The sequence below is a fragment of the Centroberyx gerrardi genome, chromosome 1, assembly GCF_048128805.1.
Source record: "Centroberyx gerrardi isolate f3 chromosome 1, fCenGer3.hap1.cur.20231027, whole genome shotgun sequence".
In the NCBI taxonomy this organism is placed as follows: domain Eukaryota; kingdom Metazoa; phylum Chordata; class Actinopteri; order Beryciformes; family Berycidae; genus Centroberyx; species Centroberyx gerrardi.
The window spans coordinates 26203401-26227492 of NC_135997.1; the positions used below are offsets into that span (position 1 = coordinate 26203401).

Here is a 24092-nt window from a genome sequence, read left to right on the forward strand (position 1 = left end):
CAATTAGTTAATCCAATCTCCCCCTTTAATTACATTCATTAATGTATTTGTTTGACCAAACAAGGTCACAATAGTTGATTAGACAAAGAATCAATGGCAAAGACAAAAAACTCATTACAAAAGCAATGGTGTGGATATTTGCACCCTTGTTTGTGTCTGACAGATTATCTCAATGTCGATGAAGGCAAAGCAGGCATAAAGTTATTTGTTTTGAGGTGGTCTTTGATTTGTATGTGTCAAAAGAGTGATGGTGACCTTGCGTTGTCGGCTGCCCCAATAAAGACGCAGGACACTAATTACCTTTGTCAGTGAAGTGTACTTGGGACAATATACAATCAGATAACAATAATGGAGTCAATAATTTGTATTTACTCTCAAACTTGGACAATGTCATTTCTCCCAATTAATGCAATCAGTCATGCATTAAATTAGTTTTTTTTCCTCACTAAGAAAAATAATTAGGGGTAATTGTTAGGAAATCAATCAATCAACAGAATGAACTGCCAATGAAGCGTGGTCAAAACTAAAGAAATGTGTGACGCAGATGGCTCGGATGCGCCTTCCCTCAAGGGACTGTTGCTGTGCAGTACACCGAGACAATAGAATTAGGGCAACAGACATGGAGTCCATATTACTGTAAAGTCAATCAAAAGTGTCCTGAAATACATCTGGGGTGACTTACTCTTTAGTTTTGTGCAAACTGAACAGAACTGTATACCAGGCAGGATCAGAGCCAGCGGTGGTGTGACAGTGTTTCAACAGAGGGCAGCGCACCTCATACGGACTGGGCCTTTAAGTACAGGTAGAGTGTGCAAGTGGCAACACAAAGTACTTAGGAAAAGAAATGAAGTGTGTGTATGTGTGTGAGGAGAGGGGGGGATAAATGGACGGAACAAGAAAGCGAGTGACTTTGCAGTCCTGATTGGAATAGGAAAGTTAATTCCACCTTTTACCCGAAAGCAGTGATTATTTTCAACAAACACTCCATCACCTGTGCTAATGCTTCTATCAAATCCTGTCATTATTTAGGACATATTTTTATAGAGCAAAATTGCAGTTACAAACCTTGGGCTTATAGGATTAATATGGCCAAAGTAGTTGACATGGGTGGCTGTATTTAACTCTAATATATTTTTCACATGTACGCTGTCAATGTTACACATACAATTGTTCAGCAAGCAGGCAGAAACTTCTCCCTGGCTAACACCTAAAGTTAGCAAGGAAGATTTTCAAAAACAACACAAACATTTAATGACTAGATGGGTCAATAGGCCTATTATGGGCGATAAATTATAAAATTGACTGAAAAACACTACTGACTTTTAATCACACCAAATAACATTTTTTGTTAGACATCCTCATGAAACATGGCAAGCATGATGTATTACAAGGAGGTCACACTTAACATTGGTGATAGACTACAAACCGGCTACAACTATGTGATTACAACTTTCTTATAAACTCAGAATATGAGTGTGTTAATAATCTGCTATGTTATATTTGACCCCGCTTCACAAAAGTTAGAAAATCACAGCCTACCTTTTGATTGACAGTAAACTATTGGTCTCATCAGCTACTTTTTCTGTCTTCAGTGAAGTCTACTTTCCTTTTCACGTGACTGAATGTCGGCAAATCAACTGCCAGTATTTTTTCCCAGTAAGCCAATGAGAATCCGTGCTCATAAATGAGAAACGCCCCTGCCCCTAATCACGTTAGATTGGATTCCGGTTTCTCTGTCTGTCAAATTATTTAGCTAACGCTAGCTACTTAGCTGGGTGACAGCTAAAGTGGTGGCAAGCAGTTGAACCGTTTGTGCGAAAATCCTACTGGGAATCAGGTTAACATCTTTACTAAAGGACTTTTCTTTAGGTCTCTGACAAAGACGGTGAGTTAACGCTAGATAGCTAAGCTTGTCAACGTTTGTGCTAACGTTAAAGGAATAAGTTAAACAACTCAGCAGCAAAGCAAACGATAGCTTGCTAGGCTAATGTTGGTGTCAGATAACATTAAGTTAGCCACGAAAGCAGGCGAGACAGCGTCAATGTGAACACTATCGTAAACTATTCTCACTCCTTAAAACAGCATTTGGCTGGATTTCCAACTGACAGCTAAAATTAGATCAGCGTTAGCTAGGTCAAGCTAGTAGCAGCCCAACGTTTGTTTGCTAACCTAGCTCGCTATCACAGGCTGAGGCGAGTAACACGATAACGTTAGCTCGGTATCTAGCTAGGAATGCCATAAATTTATGTATAATTTTGCTGATAATGTAATACAGAGCCTTAGTTAAAATCCTACGACTAAATGCATCAGAAAACAGACTAAATGAACGTTGACAAGAATGAGAATATCGCTACCTTCACACAAGAGCTAGCATAAAGCTGGCTAACCCAAACAATCCCTTTACGAATTTAGGCTCTGTCCAGAACAGTAACGTTACTTACTGTAACTAAAGTCCCTTTAATAATATGTCCCTGCCGTAACAAGTTAGCTACCTATAAAGACTGATATAGTTAGGTAACGTTACAGTGCGTTACAAGTGAGTGTGTGTGTGTGTGTGCTAGTGTTTTGACCTCAACAGTTCCAGCAGTCATTTGTTTGTTTCTTCATGTCTTCCTTCCGTCAGATTAGCGAATGGCACAGGCAGCATTTGTCGTGGGACCTACATAAAAAGAGGGACACCAATTTGAACCTCTATGAGTAATGAACCTGAACCCCTTCTGGAGCATGTCTGCCAATACAAGTCGTAAGGTAAGTTCACAAAAATACACTGAACTAGGCTTTTGTTTTCGCTACAACACCACTGGAAAATTATCCAGTACTCCAACCCTTATTTCACGCTGTTCTCTCCTTGTGTGGGAGAGGGTATTGCATAAAACTCAACAATGAAGTCTTCAAGTTTGACATTGCCTTGCCTATTGGCAGTCAAGGTCTGAAGTCATCTTCTCTGAGGTTTGTATGTTTGCTGATAAGCAAGGGGACATTAAACTGCAGGGTTTCGCTGTGGAATTTGATATGATGGTCTCTCCCAGAAAAAGAGTGAATGGTATGTATTGGGATTAGTACCACTCTGGAAAAATGAATGAGCTGTGTCTTTACTCAGCAGTCACAACTTCTTCACTGGAGTCTTTTAGCACCTCACTCTTGTTTGTTTTGAGCTCCTCCAGCCTCTGTTTGTTTGAACAACAGCGTAGAGACCTACAGTACTGCACCTGTTCCCACTTGTCTTGATTTTCCTAGGAATCTTGGTGAACTGGAATTGTTAAATGCTTAAGAGGAAGGTGTGGTCTTCTATTCACTTTTGTCACTTCATAATGTCTTTGCAGTTCATGGCTAATACCATGAGCAATAGTCTTAAACCTTTCATTCTCACCACAAACAACTCCCAGTAGTAAGACTCACCAAGAGTTTAAATTTCATTGAAACAGTTGAAATACTTTGCCACAATTTTTTAAATGCATGACTAAAAAGATGAAGTTTTTTGCTATGTGAGCATGACATTTTTGGTTGGATGCTAGGCTCCCCTCCTAGAATAAACTCTCTTCCCCATCGTTGATTGCCAGTTGGCATTGCCGTCTGAATGGTTCAGTCCAGTTGGCTAGGACTATCCTGAATTTCCACCAGCAAAGAGGAAGGGTGGTACCTGTTTTAAATTTTTAGCATAGTGGTGTGGCCTGGGGGTAAAACAAACGCCGTACCTCGAGCAAGGGTGTGAATTCATTTTTTCCCCCCCTGTTCACAGGAACACTTCCAAAACGTTCTGAAGTCAAAACCTCAGTTCAATAAACGCGCAGGCTAAATCTGTTGCATTAACACACTATTCAAACCAAGCATTCCTGCCATAGTTGCATTAGTCATTGGCAACATGCTTTGTGGCTTCCTGATGCGTTCCTGGCATCCCTGCTGCTTTGTGCTATCCCGTTCTGCTCTGCTCGTTCTCGGCAACGTCGGTAGGATAGGATGATAGCTGTACTTTAGCGTGCTTGCTTTTGTCTGGGCACTGTCCCCTGAGGAGCTGGGAAAAAAGAAGCCAGACAGGCGGTGAAACCTGAGAGGTTGGTCACAGCATATGGTCAGTGCCCAGGGCTGCTTGTGTTCCACTGGTGTGCATAACGGCTCACAAACAGTAGTCTGCTCTAATCAGGGTCACAAGACTTATCTTCTGTCTACTTTTTAAGTTGGCCAGGAAATTTGTCTTGGCAATTAGTTTATTAAGATGGATAATAATTGACTCTTTCCTCTAAGAGCTGGTCAAATATACAAATTTGATGAGATTCCTGTTCATATTTCTTATCCAAAACAGCAAAGATCTGACGGTGAGGAACAGAGTGGGCAGGGGGAGCAGAGAGCCAGCCCAGCCCGGCCGCCCTTTGGCAAAAAGCAGCTTCCCGCCATCCCTAAGAATGCAGCCCCTATTACCAAGCCTGCCTCAACGGCCGCCACGGCCCAGTCAGCCAATGGCACGCACGCCTCCTATGGCCCTTTCTACCTGGAGTACTCCCTGCTGGCTGAGTTGTAAGTACTGGTCCAGGGTCAGAATTAAAGGGATACCTAGTCATGTAGAAGTTTAGTTGGTTATTTTTCTTCTTTTGACACTTGCCATGTTGTGGGGAAAAGGTTTCTATGTTCGTACCTCACTTTCCCTAAAATGTTTTTGGGGCACTTGTCTTTTGAAACAAGGGGCACAGATAGCATCAACTTGGTCTCAAAGTATCCCTTTTTAACTGGTGTAGGTGGGCTGATGAGAATAAAAACAAATTCCAAACATTTTTTGTTCTTGTTCCCCTTTGCATTGATCTAACTCTGTGTCATGTGATCTCTCTGTGTGACCTGCAGCACACTAGTGATCAAGCAGAAACTCCCAGGAATTTATGTACAGCCATCCTACAAGTCGGCACTAAGTAAGGACCTTCTTCTGTAGATCATGCAGTATAGTCTCTTTCATATACACTAACTGAATGTATATTTGAATTGTTTCATTCCAAAATGCTATACCTCCATTTTGCAAAAAAAAAAATGCTACCTAAAATTCTTCAGTCAACATCTCAAACATTTGGACGGTTCTGTCGTAACACGTCGGCATAAAGAGTGATTCTGATACACAATGACAGAAATTCTAGAGATTCTAAAGTATGTATCCCTCTTTTCAGTGTGGTTCGGGGTCATATTCATCAGACATGGCTTGTACCAGGATGGTGTCTTCAAATTCACTGTGTATATTCCAGATAACTACCCCGATGGAGAGTGTCCTGTGAGTAGTATACCAAATGTACAATACGTCATTGTACTCTTCACATAAAATAAAGGAACATGGCAGAGTGTAGTCACTGTGGCAAAAAAATGTTTTGCGCTCAACCATCCATGTAGCATTTCTACATATGGTCAGGGTTCCTACGTTCATGGAAAACCCAGGAAAATCCTGACGTTTGAAACTTGAATTGGAAAAGTTGAGGAAAATATTACATATCCATAAATGTCACGAAAATTTGTTCAGTGTTTTTCTTTTTTTTTTAAACTGTTCAAAAGTTGAACATCAAGCTGAGTGCTTGATAAAATGTAGCTATATATACATAAAATGTAGCTAAATTAGCTAAAAATGCAAACCCAGAACTTTTTCTTCCTTGTCCTTTATTTCAGAGAGTGGTGTTTGACATCCCGGTCTTCCATCCCCTGGTGGACCCTGTGTCTGGAGAGCTTGATGTCAGAAGAGCCTTCACCAAATGGAGGTGTGTTCTCTGCTTTTATGCTTAGGCCATTCAATCTCCTATTTTCTTCCTCAAATTGGGTTTTTCAAAAGCAAAAAAGAAATTGCATGTTATTTTGATTAGCATTTGTTCTCATGCCCCTTTTAGTGTCTCACACTATTTAGGGCTAAACTGTGAATTACTATTTGTCTGTCTTGATGTCAACTATGAGTAGTTTGTTTTAAATGGACTTTGGGCTAATCACATGACCTAGCTTACAGGATGGTACGAGCCACTTTTGCTCAGTAAAATGGAAAAACAGGACAGTTAATCCTGAGAGGTGCACTGCGTGCAGCTGTGTTTTTTACATTTTCACTGTCATGTGTAGCTCGTAAAGGGCCAGCATTTACGGTGGCTGCCAGTCCAGTCTGGTCCTGCTTGTCTTGGACTGTTTGCTCAGCTGGACACAGCCTTGGGCCCACTGCTCATCTGTTTCAGTCAGCTGGAGCTCTGCTCTGCTCAGCACATTACAGGAACATGGCAGAGTCAGTGAAAAACGCACCAAAGCCCGAGCACAGACTTAGTCTTTTAACAAAAATAATAAAAACAAGGCAACAACAAATATGTTGTCAATGACAAAATGATGCCCTTCCTTCGAACCAATCGGTTAAAAGTTGTACAAATCTGAAAAAGGTCAAAGTTTCAAGTCTGTTGGGGAACAATGCATACTCTATATGTTTTGTACACCCCCCCCCCCCCCCCCCCCTTTCTGTACTTTGTCTATTTCATTTGAGTCATTTATAAATATGTCTGGTTGGAAAGAATACTTCTTAATTGTGATTGGGCAGTTTGGGTGTTTATAAAAGCTTGGGACAGAGCAAGAGGGTCTCTGCCAAGTCTGCCACATCGTAGTGTTGTGACAGACCTTTGTGGAATTTGTCAGCTAGCCAGTTGCACAAAAGAATAGCTCTAACTTTTGCGGTTGTCTCATTTACATTTGCATTTTAAAAATAATAAATTGAGCTTATTTTGGGAGTGGGCTGTTGGCTGGATCACTGCTAGATTGCAGTTCTGTAGTTCTCACAACTAAAACGGTGACTATGCATGGGTTTTAAAATGACTTAAATGGAGGCACAGGCAGCAGTGAGTCAGATAATACTGTACTGGTGGTGCATTGGGGCGAGCCTCTTCCGTGTCAGACTCACAGGGGGCGAGCTGTGGCCGTCCGTTCTGTCACAGCAAACATCCCACACCCCAGGTCCTGCTCCTACAGTGGTGCAGGCTGGTGATCATTGTTCATCCGACCCAATCCTTGGGTGAGGTCGTAAACTAACTATCAGTAAGCTGAAGCAGGCAAGCAAATGAATTTTGAAATGTTAATACCATGCATTCATTTTTATTTATTTTTTGTTGGTGAATTATGAATCACACTAAACTATACAATAAAATCATATCTTTGAGGATTAATTACACGGTTTCTCAAACTGTGTGCCACACATGTGACTTTAACTGCAAAAAAATATTTTTCCTCCTAAGGGAAATTTGGGAACGAATGTTTGTTTTGTCTTGTACTCTAACATGTCTGTTTGTTAAAGCCTATTTTGATTCAGCAGAAGCACTGAGTCCAAGACAAATTTCCTCTTGAGGGACAGTAAAATTGATCTTTTCTTATCTTAAATACATTTTGTAGGTTGCCAGGTAGTCTTTTCTTTTTGGCATTTGTGGCACTCCATTTTGACTAATTACTTTCTAGTTACTTTTTGGGCCAATCAGTAAATAAATGAAAAAGCCTGAAAGTGGCAAAATTGTTCTCAAGAAACTCAAAATCCAATGGGGTGTACACTGATGGTCCTGGAGGCAAATTTGTAGAGAAAGAACCTGCTCTGTGTGAGATATGACTGGTTATTAAAATGTTTAATTTTGATCTATAATTGGTGTTGACCTGTAGCCAATTACAAGGCCAATCACTGTAATTTTGAAAATGCTGGAATGTAGTGGTGAGATGCATAATTCCCCGTAGTTTTTTTCAAAATCCAGTCAGTGGTGTCACAGATAGTGTGTTACAGACCGACAGATCACTCCAGTTCTCCCCTGATTTCATCACAGAGGGACAAAAAAGAATAGGCGTATTGCTCTCATTGTTATCTTTCTATTAGGAAGTGAAGAATACTTGACACTATGAATGCATTCCTGGTTTTCACAACGACTCCATATCCATTGCTGATACTCTTCACATTTTGTTATGATGTACTTTTCCAAGGGCAACCAAGGCACCGAGGATTCCCCTGTAGACACCCATATTCCTGGGGAATAGGCGTTTACCTTGTGCTCTTTTCCCCCTATGTTTTCTTATAGACGGAATCACAACCACATCTGGCAGGTCTTGATGTACGCACGTACTGTTTTCTACAAGATCAACACCATGGAACCACTCAACCCAGAGGCTGCTGTGCTGTGAGTTTCTGTGCCTCTGTCTTTCACGGTTTCATCCCAAAATGAGAGATGCAACATTTAAAAAAACAAGTTCAATTGGGTAGCCATAGTTTAGCCGGACCACGAATGCAGCCATTTGACCCATGACTTTCTGTCCATAAATGGTACTGGACCCTCTTCTTGTAGGTTCCAGAAGATACTTGCTCCTTGTTCAAAGTCAATGAGATGTAGAGCAACATTTTCAGGCTCTGGGGCAACGCCCTGTGCTCTAAAACAGCTGCTGTGGCATGGAAAATGGACTGGAGTGCTCTGAATCTACACATATAGTAGACTGGTGCAATTAATTTCAATGGGATTGCTTTTACTTACCTACAGTGACAGCAGCGTCCGGTGAAATCCAATAGTAACTGGGGCAATATGGTCTTTGCACAGCACTCATGTTAACTATCTGAGTGTTGAGCAGTTTGACACATCTCCGATTAAAACGTGTTACTGTTTACAAATCCTGTCACGAACACATGTGAGTTTGGAGCGAATTGTGGAATGTTAAGTTTCACTTTTGTTTTCACAATGGGAGCTCTGTTGGATTGAGTACAAGTCTACCGGTCTGTGTGCTGCCAAATGACAAGCGTGACTTGATGTGCGCATATTAGGGGCATTAGAGATCGATTTAGATCAATTTCTATACATTGACCAACTTTTGATTTTTGTGGCGGTGCACTACAGCAAGCCTATGTATGGGAAAGTCGTGCATGCGCGTTTCAACAATGGTCAGTCAGTCAGTGGGGCACCAATACCATTGGCCGGCTCCGCTCCATGGTCCGGCAAAAATGACAGCTACTCCTACAAAATATTAGATTTTAAAAAAGTAGTTCTGGTTCTTATTACAGGGTGGTACGTGACGAAAGTCCTTGGTTGACACAGTAATGCCTTTACAGAATGCATTATTTATATTTTGATAAACTTACTACCTGTCAAACTCGATACATATGAGAGGAACCATGCCATCATCCAGTAACACTGTAGACCCATGACTTTGTGCTTCCTTGATCAGTACTTTTAGTTTTCCTTACACTTGTGTCATAAGGCACCTCTAGCCATGTTTCTCCTGATCCAGCTTCAGTATTTCCTCACAGATATGAAAAGGATGTGCAGTTGTTCAAAAGCAAGGTGGTGGATAGTGTGAAACTATGCAACAGTCATCTTTTCGACCAGCCCAAGATAGACGATCCCTACGCAATAAGGTTGGTGAACTGTCCCCATTCTTCACATTCCAGATCCGTCACCAGTACGGCAAAACAAAACACGCCCTGTAATCTTGATTTGTGTGATGTAACTTGAAAAGAAAAACAAACAGTACTAATGATTATTCTGTTTCCCTTCTCACACACTCTCCCCCTGCCCCTCTCTCATCCATTTGTTGCAGCTTTTCTCCATGGAACCCAGCTGTTCATGATGAGGCGAAGGAGCGGATGTTCACGCATAAAGTAAGTTTTCCAAAACCACAGAGGTTAACCGTGTCAGTTACAGTGTGCGGTTGTATACGAGCAGCAGAGTGATCTGGTCTACCTCGGGCTCCTCCGGGCCTCGTGTCCCAGGAGGTTCGGTTAAGGCCTGTGTGGGAGCCAGCAGCACTCTGATTGGTCAGGCTGTGTGAGCCGTTCCTGTGACGCGACTGGTAATTTGCCTTTGTCGCCCTAGAGACGGCCTGAGGATCACCACAAGGGAATGCAGGTGTCTGGACTGTCTTGGGTGAAGCCCGGATCGACGCAGCCCTTCAGCAAAGACGACAACCCTCCCCAGAGCTGAGCCTGCACTGCCGCAGCAGCAGCCAGCAGAGGGAGGCACCGAGCACGATGCCATGCCACGGACTTGCCTCAGCTGTTCATGTGAACTGGATCCTTGAAACAGTTGAGCGGACTTCATGTTAACTCTCCACGTTATTGCTCGGCTTCAAAAGCTTTGTAGGCACCTGCTCAAACAGCTTTAGAGTAAGGAAATGAAGTTTGTGTTATATGTAAATCGACAATGACAACTGGATGTCTTAGCAACACCATGTAGGCTGCGATGCAATCAAAGAGCTTTCTCATCTTACTTTTCGGTTCCGTGCACACGCTTTGGGCTAGGTGATGAGACGACCTCCCAAAAGGGGCTGAAAAGTGTGAGCAAAGTAACTTGCATTCATACGGTAAGTAGTGGCCTACATAATGTATACCACTTGTTGAAATTGGCTCAGGACAGTTTATTTGCAGGACTTGGAATGTTGTGAGTAGCAACTGCGTGGATGGACTCAACCTAGATATACGCCCCCTCCTCCCAACGTTTTACAAAATATAAAATTAGATTGACAAGACTTGTTTTATATTTGACTTGTTTCTTATTGGACAATGATTAGGGTTTTTTTTTTTTTATTTACTGTGTAAACTATTGTCTTAAATAGTTCATAATATATATATATATTATATCAAGCGGAGCAGGCAAGTACGGTTTTAATTAAGATGCTAAATTAAGTAATCTCATGTATTTTATTTTTCTGATTTTAAATGTTTTATGTACCCTTAATGGCTATTAAAGGTTTGATGTGTAAATAATGGATGCTGTGCAGAGGTTTGACTTCCAGAGACACATTGGCTGCTATGTTTGTATTGTCTAAACAAAGCACTTCTTTCCCTGCAACTTCTACATGAACTTCCTAACAGTCCTTTTCTGTAGGAGTCAGAGTGTTACCGCAGGTTCCTACGCAGGTCTAGAGAAGAATGAAAAATGCATTTTGATGATTTCATGGTAGTAGCATGGTTCTGTCCAGATACACGACTACATGGTGTCTATAGTTGCAGATCAATGTCATTTTACATTGATGATGTGAAGAACAGTCTTCATCTGTAGATGATTTGGCTTAGTTGACAGTCGTATTGCCCAGCCACTTTCAACCTGCACTGTATTGAATACCAACCAAAAACTTCAAATCTAGTCAAGAAAATAAGGGTCTGGAAAAGGGATGGAATTTTTGAATGGAAAACCTGTGGGAACCCTTTTACAAGTGAAGGACTACTTCAGACATTTGAAGTAAAGCCTCTGTGGTGCTGAAATCTGTAAGGTCTACTTATAGCCGCAGTGAAATGAAGTCAACAAAATATCTTTCTACTTCACACACTGTCATTTGCACTTTTGGCATCAACAAACAAGTGTGAGATATCATTATATCTGTTCAGTATGGAACCGTTCATTCACTCCAGTTTGTGAATGATAGTACTGTATAGGTGAAATTAGATTTAAAAGCTTTTCTCTGAAATCAAATAAAATGGTCAAAACTTAAGTTGTACTTCTGTGTTTTTGTTCTCACACATCAGATCACCATAAATGGGTTTTCCTGACTTGGAAAATCTGTTAACTAAGTAAACTGTGAGGCATCATAACTTTTTTTTAGTTATACAGTTGTCCCAGAAACTGTTCATCCACTTGTTTTCATACAGCTCCAGTTTCACTATAAAAATTAGTTTGTTAAAACACAGATTCTTATACAGAATCTTTTGCACAGGATTCAATTCAATCAAAATTCCCACCTCAGTATTTTGGGTGTGTCACTGGCATGTGAATGCTCTATTGTTTTCTGGAATGTAGTGGAGAATAAACCTACCTAACCTCAATTTACCACTACAATTTTCATTTGAGAAATACAGTTCATCCACTTTTTTAAATAATGTAAATTGTTCCAAAATAAATTAATTGTACAGTGAAGCCAGTCATATGAGACTCACAGTGGGCAGCGGGGTGACCTAGTAATTAGCGACTTTGTCCTTCAACTGGAGGATCCAGGTTCAAGCCCCATCTCAGCAAGCGCCCAAACTGCTGAAGTGTCCCTGAGCAAGACTCCGAATCTCTACCAGCACCAGGGCTGCTGTCCTGTAGCTGACCGTGACCTCTGACCTCTCTGAAGGGGCAAGCAAAAAAAGAGAATTTCTTTCTAGGGATCAATAAAGTACTGATTATTATTAAAGTACATTCAAAATAGGGTCTGCATGGAAATAAAACATTACTCCTCTAAATGTAGGCCTTTTTATTTAGGCTATACTGGTGGTAGTGATCACTGAATAGACTTCATAGTCTACCCAAATTTCACCTACACCATTATGTAAAAGAGCTGTAGAAATTCTATAATAAATTGTAGAAGGATTCTACACAAATATCACAGCAAAACATAGGTCTTTCTAGGAATATTATATTGATAACATGGGGGATAAAACAATCCTATTAAGTCTGGCAAAGTCACTGTGAACTCATCATTGAGTGCCACAGACAAACTATAAATACTGCTAGGAATATTATAGCTATACCATAAGAGATTAAAAAATACCATAAAGTATGAAGAGCTGTCTATAAACTCACTATTGAGCTCAACAGACACCAGACACACTATGAGGCCCTATAGGAATATTATTGGAATATTATCGTGACACCATAGGGTAGAAATTATCCTAATTGGAGAATGTATAAGGATGACTGCTGTCATAGGTTTCACTCTTACTATGTACAATGTAGACAATACTAAATCAACAACAAAAGTCTGTCCGTATAGGGGTCCATGGGACAAAACCTTATCAAATGGGGTTCCGTGGGAACCCCTGCCGTAGGAGATAAAAGAAATACCGTAAAGTACAATAAGGTCCCTATAAACACACTATTGGGTACAGATACTCGAAGTCCCTACAGGAATATTACAAGAATGTTATAGTTATTTTATGTTAGGGCTATTCGACAATGCTGCTGATCAGCCACCAGAGGTCGCCATGTACCCACAGTGGAGAGCAGCTCTCCCACTCGTGTCAACTTTGCGCTGAGGAGAGACTCCGGGCTGTGCGTGAAAGTAAAACCTCACCGGATTGGCTCTGGCTTGTACGCGGCCATCTTGTGTACTCTGTCAACACAGGAACTTTTCACATGTATCAGTGCTTTAATCACTTACTCCCCGGGGTTGGTTGGGACGGCACCGTACCAGAAATACTATCAGTGGGGGAACCGGTGTTTCATTTGTCATGAGAAGGTGAAATTGTGGCAAATTATGGCTGGTCCAATCAGAGAGGCAATAACTAATATGCAAATGTGGTGTTATCATCGTCACGTCAACAGCAGCGGTAGAGCCGCTGTGCCGTGGTCGCCAGCAGGAGTACAACTAACAACACAGACACAACTTCGCCGATAACACTCTCCCTTAATTGACGTTTGAAGTTGCAATTCGCGGTTCATTTCAGGTAAGAAATAACACTTCTTTCAGTGTTTTTTTAGGGAGATGTTTTGGACTGTACGGGTACCGTTTCACTCAGGGCAGCAGCTGTCAAATATCTGACAGTCAGTCACTGAGGCTCGGCTCAGCTGTCTGATGACACACCGCCTCGCTGAGTGTGAATCTTCCCGGTACAAGACTGGTATCTCGCTAAACTAGTCCCAATTAGTCATCTCGCAAATTGCAGACAGGATGAGACGCGTGTATAGCGGTAGTTTCGCGCAGTTTGCCGGGTAAATGAATGTGCGTGTGGCTCAAAAAGTAGTGTGCCGCGGCTCTTCGTTATGGTGGTCCTGAACTGACAGCGACCAGCCAGGCTCAGTCAGCATCGCTTCCACAGACTTCAATATGGATGGTAGCAGTGACAATACGATGTTTTATGTATTTCTTGTGAAAACGAAAGTCGGACGAGAGAAACAACTAATTGTATTATCATGAATGGCCATCGACCTCTCCATCCACCTCCGCCCTCCCTCCTCCTCCTCCTCCTCCTCCTTCTCACAGAGGAGGCGAGGAAGCGTCACGACACCTTTTGAATCCTGTGACTCCTAAAGTGGGGGGTTTGGATAGGAGCACGTGTGGCTCGTCCCAACAGCGTGGGTTTAAACTGGAAACAAATGAACCACGTGCATTCTTTTTGTTTCCACTTGGCCAGCAATTTTGCACAAGGGAGCGCAACACATTGTCGCCGTGTTGGCTTAATAAGAGACGCTAGGGTTACTGCTAGTAGGAGCTGAAGCCATCGCTGTGGAAAGATGAAGAGGATGCTGCCGACTTCTGAGGTGAGACCAGTGTCAAGCTAACCAGAATAAAAACAAGACTTCCGGCCACGACCTTCAAAATAAGATCCTTATTGACGAACGCGTCGCAACGTTGTTGAGTAATGCGTAGTACTAACGTGATAACCAGTAACATACTGTAGTAAATGAAAATACACTATTTTCAGGTCACACCAGTATTTAATTGTTAGTTTCTTTATCAAACGTGACAAACTTCAAGCGCTTAATATGACGGTAAAATCGCTCAACTTCCGATGTTGTTTTAGCTGCTACTTGTTGACTTGACGCTGTTTGAGGTGAAGTACGCAGGAAGAAGTGGCCATTTGTAAGACATCTGCCGGTGGCCACTTTGGGCAACTTTAGCCCAGTTTTTGTTGATATTATGAATGAGTTGTTTCTGGCTAGTTTGCGCTTAATATCATAACATCTGAAGAAAAAAACTTTGAAGTCGACCAAGGCGTCTGTGGACTGGTCTGTGACTATGGGGTAGCTGGAGGGGCCATAGGTTAGCGGTGGCTACTAACGGTGGCTAACTAGCTTACTGATATGCTGCATTCATGTCATTTGGGAAAGATGGTAGATTTTTACAATTTAATGAATGTTCGACGTCATGAACAAGGAAATATCTGCTGTGTCAAGTGTAGGGAATGATAACGTTATTTCAAATAAGGTAAAGAAATTGAACGATTTTTATCACATAATTCATTCGTTGACCATTAAATATCATGAAAGGACTTGCTAGATTTTTCGTATGTAGTTGACATTATAATGTTTGCCATAAACCCCAATGTGTCACGCACTAAGTGCATATATATATTATCATAACCCTGAGTAACCAAAGTACGCAGAAAACTTCATCTTGGTATTTGATGGCTTCATAGGGGTTTGAATTTGAATATATGAACACTTTCAAGCTGTTGCCCTGAACTTTAAAGTTGTTTCAAAGTTATTCCCATATGACAATAGTCCTGCAGCTTGCACACCATGCTACTTTGCGTGACTATTTTCCCCTCTTCATTCTTCAGCTGCAGCACATAGTCACTGTGTGCCACATGATTTGTAAAATAAAACACTACTTTTGTGACAGGGTCCATTTCCAACCAAAAGCATTTGGATATGGGACAAGTTGTATTTAGCACTTCCAAACTAGTGTAGTAGAAGTAGAAGCTTCTGAGGAACACTTTAGGGCAGCATTATTACAACCAAGTTGGTTGCGTTTTCTCTGTCTTGTAAAGTAGTAGTTGTGCTTATCTCCTGTTTGTTTTTGTTGTTTACAGTGCAAGATAAGTCATCAGGATGATGCCCTTTTATTTGTGCATCCAGAGAAGCTAAAATAATGAACAAGTAGCAAGGTGGTCCACATGTCAGGACAGTTGCTTGATTGCCCAATAAGCAGGATAGTAAACAATGCACTGCAGAGTGCCTGAAGTAGCGAGCGCAACCCGAGCTAAAACAGGAATAGCTTCATGCCTATGCCAGATTATTGTGAGACCTGTTGATTGTGCATAATAGATTTTGCAGTCTCCTGAGGACAGTGAGACTGTTTCATATATTAAGATATGCGCTGTGCCTGGTTGTATGACAGTGTGCTTTAGCAGGAACTGTAGGCTGTGATTAAACCAGAGCATTTTTTTATCCAGTGGAAATTTTTGAGAGACACTTTTTTTTATTTCAGTGACAACTCATTCAGATACACGTGACAACAAATTTTCACAATGAGATGCAGCATGGTTAAGGTTTCTGTTTTGTAACAAATTAGGTTACTTTGTTATGTTCTGAATGGAATGTAGTCGAAGTTAATTGTCTTCTCATTGGCACTCTAGGTCGACCTCAACAGAATTTAAGGTACAGAACAAGAAATTCTAATCTGAATATTGTGTCTCTCATTGTCTTCTGGCCACACTCTAATTTCTCTACCAAAATATTAGATTTATAGTGCAAAAGACCGAGTTAAAACAAACAATTGGATTTGCAATAGTCTGGCAACAGCTCACATTGTGTACAAAAGGTAGCCTATTTGCTCCCTTGACTCATCAGACACGCCTGATTTAAACTGAGACTGACAAGTTGTTAAGAAACTATTAGTTCCTGACCAATCACAAAGAAAACACACAAACAAGTGATCAGACACTTAAACTTCCAGGATTTGACAAATAATGATTAGTATAGAAATATGGAATTGGAACATTACATGAATTATGTCAAAAGAACTGTACAACCTTGCTCAAATAATTTGCAATAAATCAAGACTCAGTTCCTAGAAGTAGCCTCACAGTGTAATAGTCATTCTCTATGTATTTCCTGGAGGAACAGTCATTTGGGCCAGATATGTGCCAGCTTGTCTGCTTTGGAAGGTATAATACAAAGTAGAAACATTTAAACAAAGCATAGCTTACAACTGAATTGGCACAGCATTATAAAATGGGCTTATCCTTGGTTGCCTCCTCCTCTGATATACCTACATGGTGTTCTTCTGAAGTTAGATGTAATGGCTAATATATAGGTGAGTCCAAAAAATATGTAAGACCAGTGACTCAGCAGGGCATCTGGACACCACAAACTGCCAGAACAGATTTTATTGCGCCTTGGCAAAGATTCTTCTTGTGCCTGGAACTGTGTTGAAGTTATGCAATGCAGCCATTCTTCGTCTAAAAAATCCCATCATTTTGTGATTTGTTGATATTGGTACAAAAACGAGAGTTTGCAAACATTGTATCTCTTGTATTGGTCATTTTACTCAGGTCTTTATATTTAGGCAGTGCCACCTGCACCTCTAATTGACAGATAAAATATTCCCAGAAGAATTGGGCTAGCCATTCTGCTTGTTGTTTGTGACTGGCGCTATGGAAGAACACTAGTCACAACAAGTACATAAAATGGGATTTATTTAATCTCTCTGCTCCTGTACATGACCTATTGATCATGAAATTAAATCACATTGGTTGGAAAACAAGAAGGTGTGGAAATCTGATTGGCTGTTTATGGCTGATGACCAGCCAAAGAGCTTCTTGGCCATCAACATATTGGCCGAGTTTCCCTGGTTGCTCAGCTCTATAGGAAATGAATGGACATCCGGTGGCTTGTTAATCGTGTTGCTCGCACTGTGAACATGGGGTGAGTGTTGCAAGAGACTTCCAACCTGTTGCTCACACAGGTACAGCACCAGAAGTTTGAAATGGAACTAAACTTTCCTCTGTTGCATGGTGATAGATATAGCTTATATAAGAATTTTTCCCCAGTTTATTATAGGCCAAGTGGGCCATCTGGCCAATTTAGGGCCCCACCTGCCCTAGACAGGAAAATTTACAAAGATGATCTCTTTTTAGTAACTTAGCTTAGGTTGGCTATGTCTATGTCAAATTTGAGAACCCTTATGTCGGCATTTTTTCGAATCCCCTTGCAGATTATAGAATTGCATTAATGTTTTGCCTGAGGCAATATGATACTAGGCCCCTAGTTGAGCCTCTCTCATAGGAATTTGCCACCAGGGCTAACAACTTTCCTGCCTTATTTTCATATTCTGAGCCCTGCACCCTGACTATGTACACCATTGCAGTATTATTTATGTAATTGTGTAGGCCTAGCCTATTTCTTTGTTCATTTATTTGGCCTGAGACTGCAAATCCCACATTCAACAGTCTGGCATACTGTTGGATAGAAAAACCATGAGCAAATACTCAGAGAAATGCAGTAGTGTAGTCAAGATTATGGCATACAGAGCATACCAATTTCATTGGAATTTAGCATATAGCTACTTATCAGGCTAATTATCATTGAAATATGCGTTGGCTAGTGAACACAATATACCCATCTCTTCAACTTCAACTTCTCCAGCGGAGAAATGTGTCTGTGCGTGTTTGTGTGTATGGTAAGTCATCATATAATGACTGACCTGAGTGGTGTGCCATCATCTTCTGCTGTTCTGTGGTTTCAGAATGCGCACACACACACTCACACACAAACAAGGGCCTCATCTGCCTCTGTCCCTAGCTGTCGAAATGCTATCAGCTGTCTGCACCTCCCACACATTCTGCAGTAGCAGGCAGCTTCATCAGGCTGGGCGGATTGGGTTGAGGGGTGGGAGGGTGGGGGTGTACAGGAAGAGGCACCTGCTGGTGGCTGGCAGTTGGTTTGCATCAGCTGCTTTACTACACATGTGAAAGGTACTGCTGATAGATAATTGACGGTGCCAAATTTCTCCCAGACCCCTCTGACCTAGCCATTACCTTGCTTTTTAGAGGCCTGTGTTGACTCTGGCTGGGCTTGCTGCAGAGTGCTATTAGCCTACAAGCAGTGACATATCACTGATGGGGGAATGGATGATAAACTACAAAAAAGAGATTTGGTGTGGAAAAACAGAATGCCTGATAAATTGTCACACCATCTAAGCTTTTATTAGCTGGGAAGAAAATCACGCGCTGCTAGATCCTCATAATAATGCTCTAGTCTGTTTTCAAACTGTGACCCAATCTTTAAGTGGACCATACAGTACTGAGTAAAAACACATTCTGAATCTCCCCATAAAAATTGTATGTTTTTTTTTTGTTTCAGGACAGGGCCTCGGTATAATGGACATCCTGTAGCTCTGTAGACTGTGACGCTCCTCACCAGCTTGGATTCAGTGGAATTCCAAAGCTTGCGGTTGCCCTCCAGGCTCCGCCATGGACTTTTTTGATGACCCCAACCTGTTTGTTGGAGGGCTGGAGGGACTGGATGAGGATGGCTTCACCCCAGGACCATCACTTGTGGATGAGCTGAACCTCAGCGCCGACTTTGAGCCCCTACAAGTGGAGCCCCTAGTCCCAGGGAAGCACCAAGGCATAATGCCTCCAGCTTCTTCCACATCCACGCAGCAGGCCATGCCCGCTTACAGTCAGCAGATGGGCCACTACATTGCAATTAAGGCGCAAAATCCTATGGAGCAGGCCTTTCCCAGCCCTGGGGGTCCAGGGGGTGGAGGTGTTAGCATGATGGCACAGCAACACAGCCAGTACCACGGTGCCTCCATGAGCCAAGTACCTCAGCCCAATGGGCTGTTCTGCAACAGCAGCAGTCCAATGTGGGGCAACCAAGACCAGAATGGGAATATGTACCACCCCTTATCTCAGCAGCAGCAACAGCAGCAGCAACAGCAACGTCATCAGCAGCAGCAACTGCACAACCAGCAACTTCATCTTAGACAGCAACAAACACAACAGCAGCAACACCACCCCTGTCATCAACAACAGCAGCAACAGAGAATTCAGCAGCAGCTGCAACAACAGCAAAGTCATCACCAACAGCTGTTGAACCAGCGTCAGCACCAACAAATGAACCCTCAGACTCTGCCCCTGCAGCAACAGCAGCATCACAATTTCTCCTTCCACCAGGGAAGCCATTCTCAGAGCCAACAGCAAGTTCACCATAGTCAGCAGCAGGTTCAACACCAGCTGACTATAGGAGGACCACGGTTCCATTCTAGGGCTCTGCCAAGTAAGTCCTATTTGGAGAACCAAAATGCCTCTCTGGGTGGAACCTGCTTACAACAACAGCAGCAGCAGAGTGGCTACCAGCTGGCCAGGGGAGGTCAAGCCTTCCCTGGATCAGGACCAGAAGACCCCAGCCTGTCCTTCCCCATGCAGTCGTCATCCATGGTTCACTCCCTGCCCGCATGCTCGGTCAGCTCTGCCACTTCCTACCAACCCTCTCAGTACCCTGCTTACCCTGGAGAGCCAGACATACCGAGTCTTAGTCAACAATCCTTGTCCTCAGCCTCAGTGTCTAGGCCCACCACCACTGCACCCCTCACTTCTGCAGTGCCTGAGCTCTCAGGGGCAGTATGCCAGTTTCCATCGACAGCAGTGATGGGTCAGCAGCAGCCTCAGACCCCGGTTAGCCAGGCAGAGGAGTGTCCTTTCCGGGCCCTGCGTTGCTCTGGACAAACCCAGGGGAACTACAACTCATCTGAGATGTTTGGTCAAGCCATGAGCTGCTACCCCAGCATGGCCAGCCACTTGCCCTCTCAGCAGCCCCAGAACTGTGGGGCCACTGGCGTTCCAGCCACCAACACTAATGGATACCAAGCACTGGGGGAGAGTCTCCTGCCGTCAGATGCTCAAGGTGGGGACTTGGAGGGCTTGGAGGCTCCCGACCTTCTGCCTGACCTGCTGCCCCAGCTGGAGGCTGCTCTCAGCCAGCAGGATGAATCCAACTGCTCCTGGGCCAGCAGCGGCCAGGAGATGGAACAGGGGGACAGGAAATCACCACCTGTGGAATACAAGGAAGAAAAGGTAACACCATGACACAAATTAAAATACTTGGCTGTTGAAATATTGTGAAATATTCCTTTCCAGTGAGGCAGTTCTTATGAAATTTATAAGAAAGCATTTGGTGACTAATCTCTGTGAGACACCTTCCGTCATCAGCACCTTTACACACCAATTTTCATTATGTTCACCACAAGGTATATGGGAGTTTTAAGGCACACACGGCAGGAGACTTCAGCCAAAACGGAACCGACACTCTGCCTTGAATATTCTCTTCTCCCTATTCTGATTAATATCCCTATAGTCTGTGCTCTCAGTCCTCTACCCCTATTTCCCCTCAGTATAGGCTAATCAGCGGAATTGGAAGGGAGCGAAGGATGATTAGTCGTTGAAACTAATTGGAGAAATTAGATGTTAGAAGTGCATTTGTGTCTGCTAAATTAATGGAGATCACTGCTGTGTTGACACTGAGAGAGCGTTGACGTGCTCTCTTCAGTATATCATGGCGCAGACGCCAGCCACCCATGTAATGTTTAACTAACTAGCCCAGATAGAACGTGTGCTTGTCTGGTGGAAACCTGCAATCAGTGGTAGAGTGGGGGAAGGTGTAGAGGCAGTGCTGAGAACCTCCTTCTGAAAATGATAATGATCTGTCCAGTCTGGCCTGTCTATCCGCCCAGTGCGCCGACAGCAGGTCGGGGCTGATTAGGCTAAGAGTGGCGGTGTCTTCAGGACTAAGCTGTAAGCATACTTAGGGCTATATCAAGATGTGGGTCAGGGCAAGCCAGAGGCACTTGCACACTGCCTGGCTGGAGCGTGGGGGAGGTTGCATGCTGTTGTGATTGCTGCCGCAGTTTCTCTGTGTCTGTGTGTGAGTGTGTGTGTGTGCATAAGTGTGTGTGCACGTGTGTGGGGGAGCGGGGGGAGAAAGAGAGAGAGAGAGGGAGAGCTGGGCGAAGGAGAGTGGTTAGCACTCGAGAGAGGGAGAGGGGGGTTGGGAGACAGAGAGAGGGAGAGAGAGCAGTAGCTCATGGAAAAAGAGGGAGAGCTTAGGAAAGAGAGGGAGGGAGAGAGAAAGAGGGGGAGCATGAGAGGGAGAAGAGCAACCGAGGGGGAGGTTGGGAGAATGCATTAGCTGGCTGTGACAGGCTTGAGGCGGTTCCTGGAGCTCAGTTGGCTAGTAACGTAGCAGCATCCACAGACCTCCCTGGCCCAGGAGTGACGCAGGACCAGCAGCAACAGCAGAAGCATGATCACGGCCTGCACTCTTAAAAATGGATATGTCATTTTTAACACATCCATGTGTCCAGTTTAACATTTGTGTTAGCTTTCAAGACAGCGTTATTATAATACCAACATATGCTGTGCCAAGTTGTATTGTGGTTAACATATTTTGTTTAAAGTAACACAAACATGTCATCTCAAACTGGACACACAGATGTGTTGAAAGTGACACATCCTTTTTAAGAGTGCTCTTGTTTTCTATGGCCTACTACTGACAAAGCACAATACATCTCACCATCACTGATAGATGAAGCGTTGTTTGACGTCCTCTCACCCACTCACCCTCCCTTTCTTATGTATGTAGGCACTCACCCTAGTTTAAAAGAACCAGCAATAATTGCATCAAATCCTGTGTATTAGTAAATATTCATTGTTCTACTGGTGATGACTCACAGGTTGCTACAGTAGCCATGGTACATCCTGTCTGTTCAGTTCTGCTTAAACTACCTCTTAACAGGCTGTGGGCAACAACAGAGCTGGTGACCCAAACCAAAGCTCGTCCACACAGGCCATTTGCCCGTCTGCAAAGGTCCTTGATTGAAACGGGGCCATGAACCCCAGCCATACGGACCGGCCTCTCCCTGTCTGTGTCAACATCCAGCCTGTGTTGATGCTTACAGGCTGACAATGCTATTCATGTGCACTGATGTGTGAAGAGCCTGCTGATAGTGTGTTTGCTGAACAGGCAAGGCATCAGGGGATAGCTGCCCACTCTTCACTCCCCCGCAGTGAATGTGGCTAATTAGGATTTCCGATGGTTGTAATGGTCAGATGCAGCTGTGGCGAGCACTTGGGGTCCAAGATGGATTTGTGCTGCCTGCTCATTGTGTTCAGAGGTTAAATTAAGTAAAATAATGTCTCAGGCCCTGTTGCAATGGATCTAAAATCAAATGTACTGCAATGGGTGTAGAGCTCTAGCCTGAGTACAGCCCCATGAATCATTTCAACAACATCTTTCGGATTGCCAGGGGTTTTCTCTGAGGAGGCAGTTTGAGCTCATAGGCAGCGAATATTCAAGCGAGTCCCTTGTACGCTGGATGCTGTTTGTCTGTGTTTACGTGTACCCATGTGAGTCAGGCAGCTCTTTGCCAGTGTGACTGGTCAGGAATTCAAGACTGAGATCTCTGTGTCAAGATCTGATGTCTTGAGATCTCTGTACCCACTGAATGTGAGGTCCTTTTGTCCCTGTAACATACATATTGACTTATATTAGTACAAGTTATGGGTATTTCCCTGCACCAGTATCACCAAGACAAATTCCTGTATATTTAGTGTACTTGGAAATTAAGGTGATAATGATTTAAGATAATTCTACTAATTATGGCTAAAATGATCATCTCAGTCAGTTCTTTTGGTAGATTTTGTGGTCACAACAATTAATTACAGTTGTTAGTCTTGATGATTTGGAGGACAAAAGTATTTTGAAGTCTTTATTTTAAAGTGATTCTAATTCAAAAAGATGAACCCAGGAAAGCAGCCCCCAAAACAGCCGTGCAAGCCCCATAAACTGTTAAATTCAAGTGCTCACATGCTTAATGAGCAAATACAATGAAAAAGAAACTCATTTATGGTACTGGATCCAGACAAATAGAGGCCCCTTGGTCTGACCAGACAGTCTACAAGTGAAGAGTTCTACTTTAAAATGAGATATCTACCTTGTTGGAAAAACTGACACCTACTCTTACAAAATGATTGATGGCACAAAAGTAAAACAAATTAAGTTAGCTTATGTCAATGGTCAACAAAATGATAGCTGAACTCTTGAACAGACTGCTTCCTCTATATTTCAGAGAGATTGAATGATTGATTTCAGGTAGTGATTTTTTTTTTTTCCAATCTGGATATATAGCGTGTCCTGAAGCCTATTCTGGGTTTCAGCCACTGTCACAGGGCATCATTGAACTTTTCCACACAGAAATATAGGGAGGGATTTTGGGTTCTGAGAAGAAAAACCCATCTTTTGTAGCTTATTCATAGTGAATGGTTTCTCTTTTCCTTCTCACTGTCCTACTGAAGTCTCAACTAATCATAGTCATTTTCAGCCAAGCTCTGGCAAGTTGTATTCATAACGAGACTCTGCTTGGTTGTGACTTAGAATAGTACTGTTCACATTTCTAAACAAACTGACTTCTCTACAATGAGAGGCTTTGTTCAGATAAAGCATGCTGTTTGTGTGTGGGTGGGGGGTGGGGGTGGGGTGGTATTGTTTTGAGTTAAAAAAATTGCTTGGATGTAACTTATCGTCAATGTAAAAAATCCTTCATTTTCAGTTTTCAGTGTATTTTGTAAAATTTCAAAACGCATGGGAGTGGATGACAGGTGGTGGCCGTTCCCTAGAGGCTAGAGAAGCTGAATTGTGCCCGATGGGGGAAAGTGAATAAGCAACTCA

The 24092-nt window shown here is 42.8% G+C and overlaps 2 protein-coding genes across 4 annotated transcripts in view; both read left to right on the forward strand.

The window, feature by feature from the left end:
- The first annotated feature begins 1770 nt into the window (after positions 1–1770).
- On the forward strand, positions 1771–10705 carry aktip (akt interacting protein). The gene is made up of 10 exons (XM_071910228.2): positions 1771–1885; positions 2624–2748; positions 4301–4512; positions 4834–4898; positions 5148–5248; positions 5635–5723; positions 8037–8135; positions 9251–9358; positions 9541–9601; positions 9816–10705. Exons 2-10 carry the CDS (start codon positions 2701–2703, stop codon positions 9921–9923), a joined length of 891 nt encoding a protein of 296 aa, XP_071766329.1. The 5' UTR covers positions 1771–1885; positions 2624–2700; the 3' UTR covers positions 9924–10705.
- A 2554-nt stretch (positions 10706–13259) lies between these two features.
- The window catches only part of chd9 (chromodomain helicase DNA binding protein 9), a 100032-nt gene continuing 89199 nt past the window's right edge, over positions 13260–24092 (forward strand). For all 3 annotated transcript variants that reach the window (XM_071910232.2, XM_078285010.1, XM_071910233.2), the window contains exons 1-2: positions 13260–13363; positions 18726–20443. In XM_071910232.2, the coding sequence (XP_071766333.1) occupies positions 18836–20443 (1608 nt within the window). In that variant the 5' untranslated portion in view covers positions 13260–13363; positions 18726–18835. The remainder of the gene's footprint in view (positions 13364–18725; positions 20444–24092) is intronic.

Excerpts from the sequence above, each read along its gene's own strand:
- aktip (XM_071910228.2), top strand. The coding sequence starts at position 2,701 with ATGAACCTGAACCCCTTCTGGAGCATGTCTGCCAATACAAGTCGTAAG. Across the intron at positions 2,749-4,300 it reads CTGCCAATACAAGTCGTAAG|CAAAGATCTGACGGTGAGGA; the intron begins GTAAGTTCACAA and ends TATCCAAAACAG. Across the intron at positions 8,136-9,250 it reads AACCCAGAGGCTGCTGTGCT|ATATGAAAAGGATGTGCAGT; the intron begins GTGAGTTTCTGT and ends ATTTCCTCACAG.